The following is a 15,779-nucleotide window of genomic DNA, read 5'->3' as shown; positions in this document are numbered from 1 at the left end:
CAATAAGGAATATTCAATGGTTGGCACATCACAATGCAACACAACTGCTCACATATGCATGTTATGAGACATAGAAATATTAGGTCGCCGATGAACTCTCCTCCTAACAAGGTCCGATCCGGGAGATATTCAACAACTCCCTCAAACCGTAGCTTGTGTCCTTTGGAGGTGCTGAGAGTAACCACTGCTCAGACTTCTTAATACTCCCCTCGTAAATAACAATCCAAGTTCGGGCCATGAGTTTTAAAAAATAGCACTTTTCAAACATTTCAATACCCCCCCCAAATAACCACAAGGGTCCGAGCCATGAGTATGAAAACATTCTCAAACATCATTTCTCAATACTCCACCCGAGAGTAAAATCACCAATCATTACAACCAGAGTGAAAACAATGCAAATCAGCACCAAGACAAGTTTAAAACAGATACCATCTATTTTAAAGAAATTTCAAACAATCTTTGATGCAACAGTGTTCAAAGATGTCCAACTACAAAACAACTAGAAGATTCATTAAGCTTTTTGTTCAGACAACCGAACTTTGAGGATGACTTGGCTTGTCCTTCTGCATCAGGGTAATAGTTCGGTTCCGAATGTGGAAAGTTGCATCATTCTTTTTGTGCCAAGGCATGCCCGAGAGAACATCGCAAATTGCCCACTTCATAATGTGGAAATCGCTTTTCCATGATAATCTTGGATAGTCACTAGAAGAGTACCAAGGAGCGGTACCACTTTCTAAGTTTGTCTTGTAGCTAGCTCGGCTTCAATTTCTACACCCTCTACATCATAATCAAAGAGCATCTGCTTCAAGAATTCTGGATGGATGAAGTTCTTTGTAGCTCTTGGGTCAACGAAAATTAGGGCTTTAAAGACGATAAATTTGCCATACGCTCGACACAAATCATTTGTACTTTCAAGGTGCATGCCATAGATATTAGGTACTAGTCCAATAGCGGATCTAGCTCTCTTAGCTGGAGGTGGCACTGGGGTTCTATCGACCGTCGGTGCAAGTGTCAGTCCCACTGGTCTATCAGTGCAATGGGGACTACTAGAATGGTTATGCCCTCTTTGAAAGCATCCAAAGCATCGGCCTTCTTGTGATAAGGTGTCACGTTGTTGAAGCGCCAAAGAAGACCTTTGCATTTGACTTTCACGAGACTCTCGAGAATTTGTTCGTTGTTACCGAGAGAGTTGATTGAGGTTCTTCTGTGGTAAGCTCCAGCTTTCCCTTCATCAGTTTGTAGCCGACCGCGGCATGGTCCATAAGCTCTTGCATGGTGGAGACTTGCTTGGAGAGAGAATATTCCTGTAATGGTGATGGTAGTACAATGGTGTGATTGGTATCATAGTTCATTTTGGCCTTTTGAAGACGTCAATATATCATTTCAGTTCATTTCTAGATTCTCCCTTCTCTCCAAAGGGTGTTGATTTCCTATATAAGCCTGAATTTCATATTTTCTCTGTAGAACATTCTCTCGCTAGAAAAGAGCATACTTCTCTCTCTAACAGCTGGTCTCCTGCATGGGATATCCTGCGCCATGCTATCATAGACATGGCGCATGTACAACTGCTGACAGTTGTTTTTCTGGGTGTTCAGTCAACAAAATTTTGTGATTGTGAAGATTCACATAAATTTTCTTGTCCACGGGAGGGTATTATGTCACAGCCACGGTATGATGATAATGGATGGAGGTGTCAAAAGTGCTAAGAGAAATCAAAATGGAGAAAGTAGATAAAGAGAACGCTAGCAAGGTTCTACCTCCCTGGAGTAGGAACCCTGCTAGCGTTCCGTCATAGATTATGCTGTAGTAACCGTACTCTAGACATGATGTTATAGGACACATGCATCAGACAAAATTGGAGCCCGAACACAACCTAATGCTTTATGTCCAGGTCCTCTGGAGATGAATGGAACTTCAACTGGAGTCAGAAGGCAAGAGATCGGATAGATTGCATTCTGTTAAACTTAGGGTCAAAAAATTCAGTATTGCAGTCATTTATGTCCAGGAAATTGCCAAAAACAATTAAGCCTGTAGCTTTTTCAAATGGCACTCATGCCAAATGACTAACTTTAAAAGTTCTTCTGTATAAGAAACATTGAATGTAAAGACTACAATCAAATATTTTGAACCTTGCATCAAGAACTGACACTCGGTGGAGGAATGTACATATATTCCCAATTACAAGTAGAATTAACAAACATCTTTTTACCAAACCATTACTCAAAGATGTGAGGGATGCCTATTTTAGGCGAAACATCTCACTTACTGAACCCTTTTAGGTATAGTAATTTTTCCACCAGACACATTTAACAAAGCTTTAAACTGATCCATAGCAGCAGTCTCTCTCTGGTCTGCTGCCAACTGTTTCTCCTTCAGAGCTTCGTTCCTTTCCATTACCTTTTTCTTCCTCCAAGTGCGTTCCATTTCCAGTCTGCAAGAAAAAGTATTCTTAGGTTTAAGAAAACTGATTAGTACTTGCTAAGACCACAATCATGAAAATACACAACAAGCACAGGACATCTAGACCAATCTAACCTTTGTTTAAAATCATCACTCCCGCCCATGATGTCCTGATCCTTGAGAAGTTCAGGGCTCTCTTCGCGCGTCCGCATTTCCTGTTTTCGAAGCAGCTTGTTCTCAATAAGCCTGTCCCTACCCGTAGCTTTTGGAAGAAGTTCATCAATCAGATCTTTCTGCTCATTTCGAAACTTCTTTTTCTGGATCTTCTCAAGTTTTTTCGTGAACTGCAGCTCTTCTTCCTTGTCTATAGGCAGAGATGTACTTATGTTAGAGAGTTTGAAGTTCTCATAACTGTTCTTTCTAGTACAGCATAGCAACAGCACATTTTGATGAATGCTATCAGGATCCTGTCAACACATCTGCTCATGCATGTGTACCCAGCATAAGATCAATTTAGCCATCAAAAACCAAGTCCAACTAAAAAGTCAATTTCTTTCATACTCTTTTTTGTATTTTTGCCAAATGATTTGAGGCAATACACATAACAAAAGCTCAACATTTCAAAATGCGCATTTGCTATGTAGATTTTACACAAATAATCAATCATTTCAGAGAAATAAAATCATTTTCATACAAACCTGTATTCAAGAGGAAGACATATAATCACGATTATTTACAGTATAACCAGAACGAGTTGCCGATTTTGACATGAAAAATTCACATAAGCTTCTCAATTCGCCAGGTATAAGCTTACAATGGGCCCCGTTCAGTACATAAAAGATGCTTTGGCCCACTTGTTCTATGGTCTAAAACACATTCAGCAAATACATTATTGGTCCAGAGATTTCACATATCCCTTCCACTATCTTTAATTGAACCCAGTAGATAAGTGAAACAAAAGAACTCCACAAATTCCATAAGCTTTCTATGCATAAGCTTCACACTCTGAACATGGACAATATCTTTAAGTGAAACCTGTTGGACAGGCAAGGGATAAAACAAACTTCATGACTTACATGGACCTTTGAAAACAGTCAAGATTATGTAGAGTAAATCAAGAGCATACTGGACTTGGCCTGATTCTTCAAATTTATAACGACGTGCCTGAAGTTATCTCAAAACCTCTTTAAAACAATAATTAGAAACCCTCGTTTCAACTTTCATTCAAATCTAACCCTCTATTAAAGAAATAGAACTGTTCCATTCAAAAGGGAGGTAAAATGTTGGGCATCTCTTCCTTGCCGTTTGGAAAACATGCTCCCTAAACTAAAAACCTCAGTCAAACACACCAAATGGTCTTCTTTCTCCCTAGCCTCGTCTTTTGGGAATTACAAGCACTTGCCAACTCAAAACACCCTACGAGATGAATCGTGGAGAGCAGGCTTTGAATTACAAGCACAAGCAAACCAAGGCAACCAAGAGACAACTAAGATCACAATTTCACAGGAAAAAAAAAACTGTTTTCTCAGACAAAAACAGTTAGTTCTTAATTAGACATTGTGTGTGACAGCAACATACAAGTTTTTCAAACACTATAGTGTGATGGGCGAATCAATCCATAATAAAGGCTGCTACTTGCAAAGTATGAGCAACTATACAAATACAACAAGGAGAGCCAAATCACACATAAGCAATATGCTGAAGCAACACACAGGTACAAGCGACCCCCACAACTGAAAAAGATAGCCCCATGCTTCTGCTTCAGAATAAACCCTTACCATGTGATAAAGGCCTATGGTCACTTGAGCTTTATTAAAATCATGCAATTTACCTCTGGAAATTGTATCGTTTCACTTACGTATAGACACCAGCAGTGCAACCCATTTTTTGGATCTCATTTCTCCTTGCATTCTTTCGCGGTGGCTCATGGCCAAGGACTTTGAAGTGATTCTGCCTTTCCTCTCTCTTACATTGACGAAGTTCCGGACGAAATCCTTCCCGAAAATCCTCCTCCCCGCGAGATTATCACAATACCCGATACCCCTGAACCCAAAATTATTGAGATTCCAAATTCTCTTGCGCCGGAACCCGCAGAAATACCTGTTCCAATTCCGCCTTTCCCGCGGAGATTCCGTCTCCCACATACTCTCCCGAACTCCCTAACCCTTCAGAAAGAGAGTACCTCGTGCACATCTCGCAACGTCGTTTCGGGTACCAACTGTGGTCTATTTGGCGAATTACCATCCGGTGCGAGCAGGCAGAGTTACCACATCACGAGTTTCTTTTGACTCACTACGAGCTGTGAACTTGCCATGTCAGATACAGGGACAGGTGGATGGCACCGCACTCTTGGCCGCCATTCAACAACAATTTGCAACCCAAGCTTCACGACAGGCCCAGTTCGAATCAATGCTCCAGTCCTTATCAAATGAAGTCAAAGCCCTGACGCAGCCGACACCTCAACAGGATGCCAATTCTACTTCATCAGTGTGCGTCGAAGATCAACCAATGCAAGATCCACCTGATGAGGTTAATAATCCTAAACTTAAATATTTATTTCGATTAATCACAGAATCTAATTAAAAAAGTGGACATAAAACCCCCGGAGCCTTATGATGGTCATCACAATTAAGCGGATGATTGATCAATGGATATTCAAATGCACACTTATTTCAATAACTTGGACATATTGGAACAAAAAAAAGTAGCTTTAGCTACTAGCCTCCTGAAAGACACTGCCTTTCTTTGGTGGCAAAATCAGGTTGCCTTAGGGGAACAAATGCCAACATGGATAAAATTTAAGCGCGCAATGTGCAAAGCCTATGTGCCAGCAAGTGCTGATTTTCATGCCCGTTTTGCGCCGCGTCACTTAAAGCAAACAGGCTCTGTGGCAGCTTACATATCTCAGTTCCAATGACTGAACTTGGAGATAATGACTCTTAGTCCCGATGACAAATGGCATTTTTTTATCGATGGACTTGAACCCACTCTGCGCGATCATGTACACAAGGCAAACCCCCCTATACTTGAGGATGCCATCTCATATGTGGAACAGTTACGAGACTTTCGCAGAGACAACGTTCCACTTGGTCGAGCCGGTGATAGCCCATATGGTCCTCGTACTCCTTTTCGAAATCAACGTGACGTCTCTTATTCAGGCAGCAGATCACAAAGTGGTGATTCGCAATCCCAATCACCTGCTAGTTCCTTGTCTTGATCTAATGTTTGGAGTCCTAGAGCACAAAATAGTAGACCAAATTTTCAAAATGATCGGTTTGATTTCAATCGACATCGCCGAGGCCGACAATCTTTTTGACAAAATTCTTATCAAGACAGACGTTCGTATGGAAATGAAGCGTCTACTTCTGCCGCTCCTCCACAACAGTCCAGTTCCCAACCGTCCAAAGATGGATTATACACACTTTGCGGGGGACCTCATCGATGGTTCCAATGTCTTAAGTGGTCTCAACCGTCTAATCTGCGACGAAACGCTAATGTAGAGACACCTTCAGTGTTACCTTTAATTTCTGACCAATCTGCAGCTTCTACTTCACAGCAAGACAGAGGCAAACGTGTTGTTAATACAATACGTGTTTCAAAGGTGGCTACATTTCTAATGAAAAATGCCAAGAATACTATGCCCATACCCAACAGCTTGTCTAATCAAGTCTTAAGTCTCCTTGGCTTCATTCATGGCAAACAAATTAACATTTTGGTCAATAGTGGATGTTCCAATAATTTTGTGAGCACCAACATTGTGCATCGACTACAATTGCCTATTGTCCAGAGTACTCAACCGTACGATGTTGAGCTAGCAGATGGTTCATTTGTAACGTGCAACACAATTGTTCAGAAGTTTCCCTTTAACGTCCAAGATTATCAGGATAGCCTTGCTTTCGAAGAATGCCATTATCCACTTATGATATGATTTTTGGCCAAAGTTGGTTATACCAATATGATCCTCTCATCAGCTTTCGAGGACATACTATAACCCTTTGCAAGGATGGTGAGCTTAGTACTTTGGATGGCTCATTTCGCGTACAACCGGTGATTGTCGTTTCTGCACTGCAAGTTAAACGGATGGTGCGAAAACCCGATAACTTCACAGCACTTTAACTGATACAGTCCAATCAAAACCAGCACCAAAGCCAACAGCTTACCTCCTCGTAGACCAGTAGATCATCCGATTGATCTAATTCCTGGTCCTACACGAGCTCCGTATCGAGTCTCATATTTTGAATCTCAGGAAATTCAAAGACAACTCGCAGAGTTGCTAGATAAAGGCCACATTCATCTAAGTAAAAGTCATTTTGGTGCTCCAATCTTGTTGGTAAAGAAAAACGATGGTTCGATGCGCTTGTGTATTGATTACCGGGCATTAAACAAATTAACAATTAAAAATAAATTTCCTCTTCCATGGATTGATGAACTGTTTGACCAACTTTTGGGTGCTAAAGTATTTTCGAAGATCGACTTGAAGTCTGGTTATCATCAAATCAGAATCAAAGCAGGTGATGAGTATAAAACGGCATTCAGAACAAAATATGGAGATTATGAATTTCTGAGCGAATTTTGCAAGAATCGGATCGAGTATCTTGGTCATGTTATATCAGCTAATGGAATAGCAGTTGACCCTCAGAAAATCAAAGTCATTATAGAGTGGTCTTTTCCAACAAAGGTTTACAAATTTTCGGACATTGCTGCTCCTCTCTCAGAGTTGACAAAGTTTGACAAGCCTACCTGGTCTTCAGAAGCAGAGAAAACTTTTAATGATCTCAAACATGCTTTGACAACTACTCCATTCATGGCCATTGCGGATCCTACAAAACCATTTCTTGTGATGACAGATGCTTCGGATCGTGCTTCTAGAGGAGTTTTAATGCAAAATGACAGAGTTATTGCATTTGACAGCAAAAAGTTTACTGCTACAAAAATCCGTTACCCACTTTATGACAAGGAGTATCTAGCCATTGTCCATGCATATCGTACATGGAAACATTACCTTTTGGGAGCTGACTCTATTGTCAAGATGGATCATCAATCATTGCACTATATTTTTACACAACCAGTTATGAATCCTCGACAAGGATGTTAAGTGGAATTTTTGGCAAATTTCCACATGGTCATTGAATATGTGCCAGGACTTCAAAATTCGGTAGCACATGCACTTAGTAGAATGCCTCAAGCTACGAATATGGTGATATCTACATTTGCATTCGATATTCCTGATTGTTTTAAGGATGAATACTTAACTGATCAAGATTTTGCTGAAGTTTTTCGAGTGCTTCAAACAAACACTCCTACACAGGCAGAAATGAACTTGGTTGCAGCATATACAATAGAAGATGATCAGTTGTATTATGAGGACAGAATTTGCGTACCACATAATTCGCGTTTGTGAAAGATGATTATTCAAGAACATCATGAAGTACCTTACATTGCTCATCTCGGCATCAACAAAACATATAAACTGGTGACAGATGTTTATTATTGGCCTCAAATGAAGCAAGGCATGTTGAACTTTGTCAAAGCTTATCACTCTTGCCAAACTATGAAGGCATCACGACAATTACCACAAGGATTGTTACAGCCTTTACCAATTCCAAATAAACGCTGGGAAAGCATCAGCATGGACTTCATTATAACGTTGCCCAAGTCTTCAAAAGGCAATAATCAAATATTGGTGATAGTGGATCAATTTTCTAAAATGGCACATTTTATACCTTGCAGAATTACTGCTTCAGCACCAGATATTGCTTCATTATTTGTGCAACATAAATTTCGAATCCGTGGATTGCCAAAATCAATCATTTCAGATTGAGATCCAAAGTTTACTCGACATTTTTGGACCTCCTTATTCAAATCATTGGAAACGAATCTTTTATTCAGTTCAGCTTATCATCCACAAACTGATGGGCAAACTGAACGAGTGAATCAAATATTGGAGTAAACGTTACGATATTATATACAGACTTGCCTTAATTCTTGGGAAGAATCTTTGCCATTGGTGGAGTTTGCTTACAATAACTCCTTTCACTCAACAATTAGCATGACTCCCTTCCAAGCAGCTTTTGGACATACCCCATTAATCTCTACAAACTTTGTGATACAACATAAGGTTGCTTTGGCATATCAATTGGTAAATGAGATGCAAGATATTCTTATTCAGATCAAGGACAAGTTGGCACAAGTACTACAGACTTATCAAAACAAGCAAATAAACATTGTCGCCATACAGAGTTTCAAGAAGGAGACTTGGTGTTACTATATGTTGCTTAGCATCGATATAAGACAGTGAAGTCTGTCTTTTCTAAGTTAAGGCCCAAATATTATGGTCCTTTCAAGATTTTGAAGAAGTATCCTACAGTCAGTTACAGACTTGAACTTCCACCAACATTGGGAAAAGATTCTTCCAACATTTCATATTTCTTGGCTTAAGAAATATATTCCAGGAGATTCAATTATTCTAGATGTCTCATCCTGTGTTCCAGAAATAGAAGAAGAACACTTGATTCTAGTCCCCGAACTTATTCTTGATGTTTGTCAAAAAGAGACAAGACGGAAGATTACTACAGAATTCCTAGTCAAGTGGATGGATCTTGATGAATCAAATCTATATGGCAAACAAATCCCGATTGTACACCACCGAACCAGCCATCTTACCGACCTAGCTGAGCCCAAAATAAAGAAATAATGGACTAAAACAAATTTCCGCATTCCGAGGATCAATGATTTACTCGACAGACTTTAGGGTTCTACTTGCCAAATTGATCTGAAGAGCGGTTATCATCACACCCGAATTGCTCCTGGAGATGTTTACAGAACAGCTTTCAGGACGACTTTTGGTTTAAATGAATATTTGGTGATCCCTTTTTTTTTTTACTTTAGCGAGCCGGGGGGCCGGGCACGGTGCCCGGCCTACTCTCGCAAGGTGAAGCTTTTGTCACTGATTTCAATCTCAATTAGAGACCTTAGACACTGCCTTGGGGATGGGAAGCCCGTCCAGTATTTTAGGACTTGCTCCCTCGTTAGTTAATCCGAGGGATCCCTGGCGGACCCAGTTAGGGGCGTGACAGCGCCCAAGAGCCCCGTAGGGATCCAGATACTACGAGACTTGGTTGCCCTCACTCGCCAAAACCTTAGATCACCCCGGCGGGTTTTTGAGAGAAATTGCCATACCCAACTTGGGCGTCGGCTCGTAGGTGGAGTCTCGATCCGACGACAATTAGAGTCTCCCTCACTCTTCTTGTCCATCGATGAGGCAACCCATGTACCAGTATCATCAAGTCATACAGTTTTTAGCACATAGTTTATAAACTTTTTGCTACTAAGGAGAATTTCGTCCTTTCCCCCTTCCTTAGGCGTAGGGGGGATCTGATATATCTCCGATTCATCCAATCGGTCCATCAGGTTAATAACCTAGCGTTCAATGCTCTTTGATACTGTGGTATTGCCTCACCAAGGAAAGCTGCTACAAGGTGGTACCATACAACTGCTCCCCTCGAATGCAGATGCGGGTTAACCCAATGGGTCAACCTAACTCCGTGAGCCTCCCCACCAAGGAGGATAGTGGTAAATTCCCAATCACTAAGAGCGACACCCGCCGAGAACTGCAGGTCCCGAATGGTATCTAGCATTCCGCCGAGACGTTCATCTCGAGCTCGGGTCAGGGTCGGGCAGTTCAACACGATATGGTCAATTGATTGCCCGCCCTCCAAGTCATTGCACAGGGGGCATGCACTCCCCCTCGGTAACACCTTATCCGCTAGCCTTAATCCTCCTATTCTAGCAAGCAATAGGAGGCGCTCGCCGTCACGCTTCATACTCAAAGATAAGTTACACCGGAAAAGGTACTTACGCGTGATATTCATCCCACGGAGCTTGTAATTGGTCAGGGAGGCACAGTCGGCCCTTATGTCCCATTTCTCCCATATCAGTTCCCTGGCCGTCTCCGCGGTCGCTGCTGGACAGTGTTGCCGGAACCACCTGTCCGTCCTCGTTGTCCACGCCCACCCCTTCCGGGACTTAGGGGTGGTTGCAACTAGGTCCCTAATGAGCGTGCTAACTGATCCGAATTTGTCATACGCACGCTTCCGTTGGGCACCGCAGAAGGCGACGATCGGGGGGGCATTCAGTTCGTGATGCAGGGTCGACGCTGCGACTGTCGTCGACTTTGCCGCTTTCCCCACCAACCACCTCATTCCTGTGGCCACGAGGCGTTGGAGCGGCAATAATTGCTTTTGGTCGTGTGCCCCCATGATCTCTGCTCCGTAGGTAATCACTGGGTATACGCAAGCTTTAAAAATGCTCAGCCTCGTCCATAGAGGGAGAGCGCGAGAGGTGAGGACGTGCTTGGCCGCAAAAAGGCATCCCCGCCCCTTTGTCGTCCTATCTTGGATGATGGTCTCCAAGCTGAATTCGGAATCAACGATGATCCCCAGGTATCTATAACTTTCAGTCACCTCGACGCGTTCTCCGTCCAAAGTGAACGAACCATTCTTCTTGAGGTCCTGCAGGTCCCCGAAAAAGACTATGGCTTGGCACTTGCTTATACCGAACTTCATGCCCCAAGTTTGAGCCCATACCGATAGTCGATCAAGTGCAGTCTGGAGCTCAGCCGGGGAGTCCGCCAACAGGACCAGGTCGTCAGGTCTTACGAATGCTCCGGCTACATTCAACCGCATGATAGATAGGATTTTCAGAGAGTACTGATCATTTGTGGGTTCTTTGACACCTTGGAGAGAGTTTCTCTTGCCTGAGATACATTTCTTGGGACACATCGTCTCAGCAGAAGAGGTAAAGATAGACCCAGCCAAAATTCAAACTATTTGTTATTGGCATTATTTGAAGAATGTTATGAGGTTCAAAGCTTTCTAGCTTTGTGCGCTTATTATCGACGGTTCCTTAAAAAATTTGCAGAGATAGCTTCTCATTTGCATATTCTGACTCAGAAAGAAGTTCCTTTTACTTGGGGACCAAAAGAGATTGCAGTGTTTCAGACTCTCATGGAAAAGTTGACTATTGGACTCGTGTTGTCCTTACCACACTTGCAAAAGCCATTAGAAGTTTACTGTGATGCTTGTGGTTGCAATTTGGGAGCAATCTTGATGCAAGAAGGCCATGAAACCGGCCCGTGGGGCGGTAGGCTTTGCTTTCACCCGAAATTCTTTACTTTACTTTAGACACACACACACACACACACACACTGAGTACTTTGCAAAAGGAAACTGCGACGGGAATTAACACTTATGTACACACACAGCTCGGAAGCTAGAATGCCCCGAGCAAACGTCGACAACCTGTAGGCCTAAAATTAGTGCCCCTTTCGGTATTTCTTTATACTTTGAGAGGGTAAAATACAAAGTAGAGTCCTGGGAATTCTTTACCTGTATCCAGCTAGATACCACCTGTTTTGGCCAAATTTCGGCAACATAACAACCCCCAAAACTTGCGCGAAACCAACTCCCCCGCTGGAACTCACTTCCACTGGCATAAACCCTCTAATTCCTGCCCAAAAACAGTAAATTCAACACGCTATATTTACTGGTTTTTTCCCTGTTTTCAGCCCTAAACAGTCCCCGAACTGTCCTATGTCAATGGGGCATTGTTCCCAATGGTTCTACCGTCCGTATGGCTGAAAAACAATCAAATTACGACGCATACACAGCACTGAAAATGCACCTGTTTAGTGAGGTTATGACCCGCTTTTGGAGTAGCAATTAGCTACTCCTGTTCCTGCTCAAGAAGGCTCTTGCCTCAACACAAACGCATGAAACCACACAGCTGTACATCAGTCAAATGAAGAGCCCTCTTGTGGGGCATCACATAACTGCACGTTGGGGGGAGAGAGAGCAGTGTGTAGTGTGCAGGGTATCACTCCTAGCACCACACCATACATAGAGTGAAAAGAAAGCACTCGAAAGCTCTTAACCTGTGACCAAAAACTGAAAAATGAGCCCTCCCAGCTACAAATTCAGCACCACTTCTTCATGTAAGAGGAAAGTGCACAATTTTGTGCCACTTGGCGCAATTACAAGCATTTTCCCGTTTCGGGGTTGCCGCCTAAAAATCTCCCGACCGGTTGCCCAGTTGACTTTGCGGTAGAGTTGTAAAATGTTCCCCTTGTCATACCGGAGGTAATGACGCGAATACATTTCATGGCTGAAAATAGCAGTTCCCTAATTTTTAGGAGATGCTTCCGTTGGGCTCCCACTGGTCTTCTGACCATCTATCCTCATTAGGACCGCATCCAAAAGTGCAATGTGGCCCAACTGTCGGATACTTTCTGTTGGTGATCCCACCTTGACTTTATGCCTTTATTGAGTTCACTTCCTAGTATCCACCAACTTGCTAAGTGTGACGGGGGAACCTGCATGACCTGGGACTGGGCCTAGACATCCTCTTACTATACGTATTCCAGTGCCAACCAACTTCCCGTCTGAAGGTGAAACTCCGTTCAGCATAGACATCCTCTTACTATACGAATTCCAGTGCCGACCAACTTCCCGTCTGCAAATGAACCTACAGTTCACATTGGTCATACAATGTCCGACCATTTGCAACTTCAAAAAGAGGGTCTCAAAAATAAAACAAAAATCATTGGAAAGAAACCAACAACTAAGGTTAGCAGTTGCCACGTCCTCGTGACAGATGCCCCAAGAGCAGAGCCCCAAGAACAATACATGAAAAGCTTCAAGTTTCAAAAGCGCCTCGTCCAAAACTGGCGCCCCAAGAGCTGCCAGCGTGAATCGCGGGAATCGTACAGTCTGCCAAGTCAGCAAGTCAACGCGATTTGCGAGGTCTGTACAGCTAGCCATGCCAACAGTCCTGCACGATTTTTGTTCTTCTCTCTTTTTCTTTTGCCTATGTGTCCCCTGGGCCCCATTAGCCAGGACCCCTGAAACCAGCCCGTGGTGGGGTGGTAGGCGTTGGCTTTCACCCGAAATTCTTTACTTTATACACACACACAGAGCACTTTGCAAAGAGAACGTGCGACGGGAGTTAACACTTGAATACACACACGGCTCGGAAGCTAGAATGCTCCGAGCAGACGCCGACAACCTGTGGGCCCCAAAATTGGCGCCCCTTTCGGTATTTCTTTATTCTTTAGGAGGGTAAATTACAAGGTAAGGTCCTGGGAATCCTTCACGTGTATCCACCTAGATACCATTTGATTTGGCCAAATTTCGGCAGCATAACAGCCCCAAAACTTGCGCGAAACCGATTCCCCTGCTGGAACTCGCTTGCACTGTCGTATACCCTCTGATTCCTGTCCAAAAACAGTAAATTCAGCACGCTGTATTTACTGGTTTTTGCCCTGTTTTCAGCCCCAAACAGTCCCCTAACTGTCCTTTGCCAGTGGGGCACGATTCCCAATGATCCTGGCGTCCGTATGGCTGAAAAACAGTCAAATTACAGCGCATACACAGCGCTGATTTTGCACCTGTACGGTGAGGTTATGACCCTCACCAGTGCCTGCTTTGGAGCAGCAGTTAGCTACCCCTGTTCCTGCTCAAGGAGGCTCTTGCCTCAGCACAAAAGCATGAACCCACACAACTGTACATCAGTCAAATGAGTAGCCCTCTTGTGGGGCATCACATAACTGCACGTAGGGGAGAAAGAGAGCAGTATGTAGCGTGCGGGGCATCACTCCCGTCACCATACTGTACATAGAGGGAAAGGAAGCACTCCATAGCTCTTAACCTGTGACAGGCTCTCAATGAACCATCCCCCCAGCATAAATCGAGCGCCCCCTCTTCTGCCCTTGACCTGTAATGCATCTGTGAACAAATAGATGCAAAAAGGAGAAGATTTCCATGGCTGCCAAAACCTGCGTATCGCTGAAAACGCAGCAAAACAGCCCTGTAAACACGCATCTGATGCCTTCCAATGCTGAAAATGAGCTCCTTGGACCTAGACAAAGTCATGGGAAGCTCAAAAATGGAGAGAAATGGCTGAAAATCCAAGTTAACAGCCTCCAAAACTGCTCCAGAAAGTCAGTTACGGGTTCTGTTCTCCCAAACTTGGTAAATTGACCACAAAGTGCCACTTGGCACTCATACATGCAATTTCCCCGCATTGGGTTTCCTGCTTAAAAATCTCTCAACTTGTGCATCAGTTGACTTTGCAGCAGAGTACTAAAATGTTCCCTTGGTCATACCGAAGGTAATGACGCGAACACATTTCACGGCCCAAAATAGCAGTTCCCTAATTTTTAGGAGATGCTTCCGTCGGGCTCCCGCTGGTCTTCTGACCATCTATCCTCATTGGGACCGCATCCAAAAGTGCAATGTGGCCCAACTGTCGGATACTTTTTGTTGGTAGTCCCACCTTGACTTTACGCCTTAATTGAGTTCACTTCCTAGTATCCACCAACTTGCTAAGTGCGACGGGGGGGACTTGTATGATCTTGCTCTGAGCCTAGACATCCTCTTACCATACGGATTCCAGTGCCGACCAACTTCCCGTCTGCGGGTGAAACTACCATTCACATTGGCCATACAATGTCCGACCATTTGCAACTTCAAAAAGAGGGTCTCAAAAATAAAACAAAAATCATTGGAAGAAACCAACAACTAAGGTTAGCAATTGCCACGTCCTCGTGACATACCCCCCTCTTGAAATCGCAAACGTCCTCTATTGCATACCATAAATACATGCCACTGATGATCTTGTGTTGTTAGCACTCTTTTATCATCGCATGTATCCGCAAGAAAGACTGTCAAAACATATGTGCAAATGACTTAATGAGACCTTCATACGTTTGTCAAACTGTACACTGCTATTGCACTGAATCCATAAGTACATTTGATGTGCTAGCTCTATCATTACCCCTCCTTTGCAAACATTGGGTTGGGGCATACGTAGACTGTAACCCAAAGGCCTCAAGGTAAAGCTGCAATACATTTGGTGACTCTGACAGTTCATGCTCTTCCATCCACTTTGCATCCATAGGTGGATAGTTCTTGAACTTCACCATAGCATCTTGCAACCTGTCCCTTAACTTTTACGTATGCAAAAGGCTCTTGCCTCTGCAAACGAGCATAATTCCACAACCTGACGTACCACCCACGACCAAGCAAGCTCAAATTTCAAGATGATTTACCAATGCGTCATAGAATCCAAGCAATCGCCTCAGAGAATCGGCAAGCAGCATGTCACCTGGCAGACCCACATCACTCCCGCAGGAGATCTAGTGGCCAATCTACCACCGTGAGACCTCTCCCTATCTCATCTTGGTTCATACTTGCAAACCCTAAAAACGCAGCAGAAAATCAGCCCTAATTTGACCACTTTTTAGCAGGGCGTACATGCGGAATTTCTTGTTTGTCCTGTAAAGAGGAACCCTCTTCCATAATTCCCTTCCCCTTGTCGGCCAT

The 15,779-nt window shown here is 43.4% G+C and overlaps 1 protein-coding gene across 2 annotated transcripts in view; it reads right to left on the bottom strand.

Annotated features, from left to right (window-relative positions):
• Nucleotides 1–2,064: 2,064 nt before the first annotated feature.
• The window catches only part of LOC147463784 (uncharacterized), an 89,233-nt gene continuing 75,518 nt past the window's right edge, over nt 2,065–15,779 (bottom strand). For both annotated transcript variants that reach the window (XM_086490927.1, XM_086490934.1), the window contains exons 5-6: nt 2,536–2,764; nt 2,065–2,431 (exon numbers count right to left, since the gene is read on the bottom strand). In XM_086490927.1, coding sequence (XP_086347053.1) covers nt 2,263–2,431; nt 2,536–2,764 — 398 coding nt within the window. In that variant the 3' untranslated portion in view covers nt 2,065–2,262. The remainder of the gene's footprint in view (nt 2,432–2,535; nt 2,765–15,779) is intronic.

The sequence above is a fragment of the Adiantum capillus-veneris genome, chromosome 2 (assembly GCF_014529385.1).
Source record: "Adiantum capillus-veneris isolate H3 chromosome 2, ASM1452938v2, whole genome shotgun sequence".
NCBI classification, from domain to species: domain Eukaryota; kingdom Viridiplantae; phylum Streptophyta; class Polypodiopsida; order Polypodiales; family Pteridaceae; genus Adiantum; species Adiantum capillus-veneris.
Note: the sequence above shows the minus strand (reverse complement) of the source record. Positions and strands in the feature narration are given on the sequence as shown.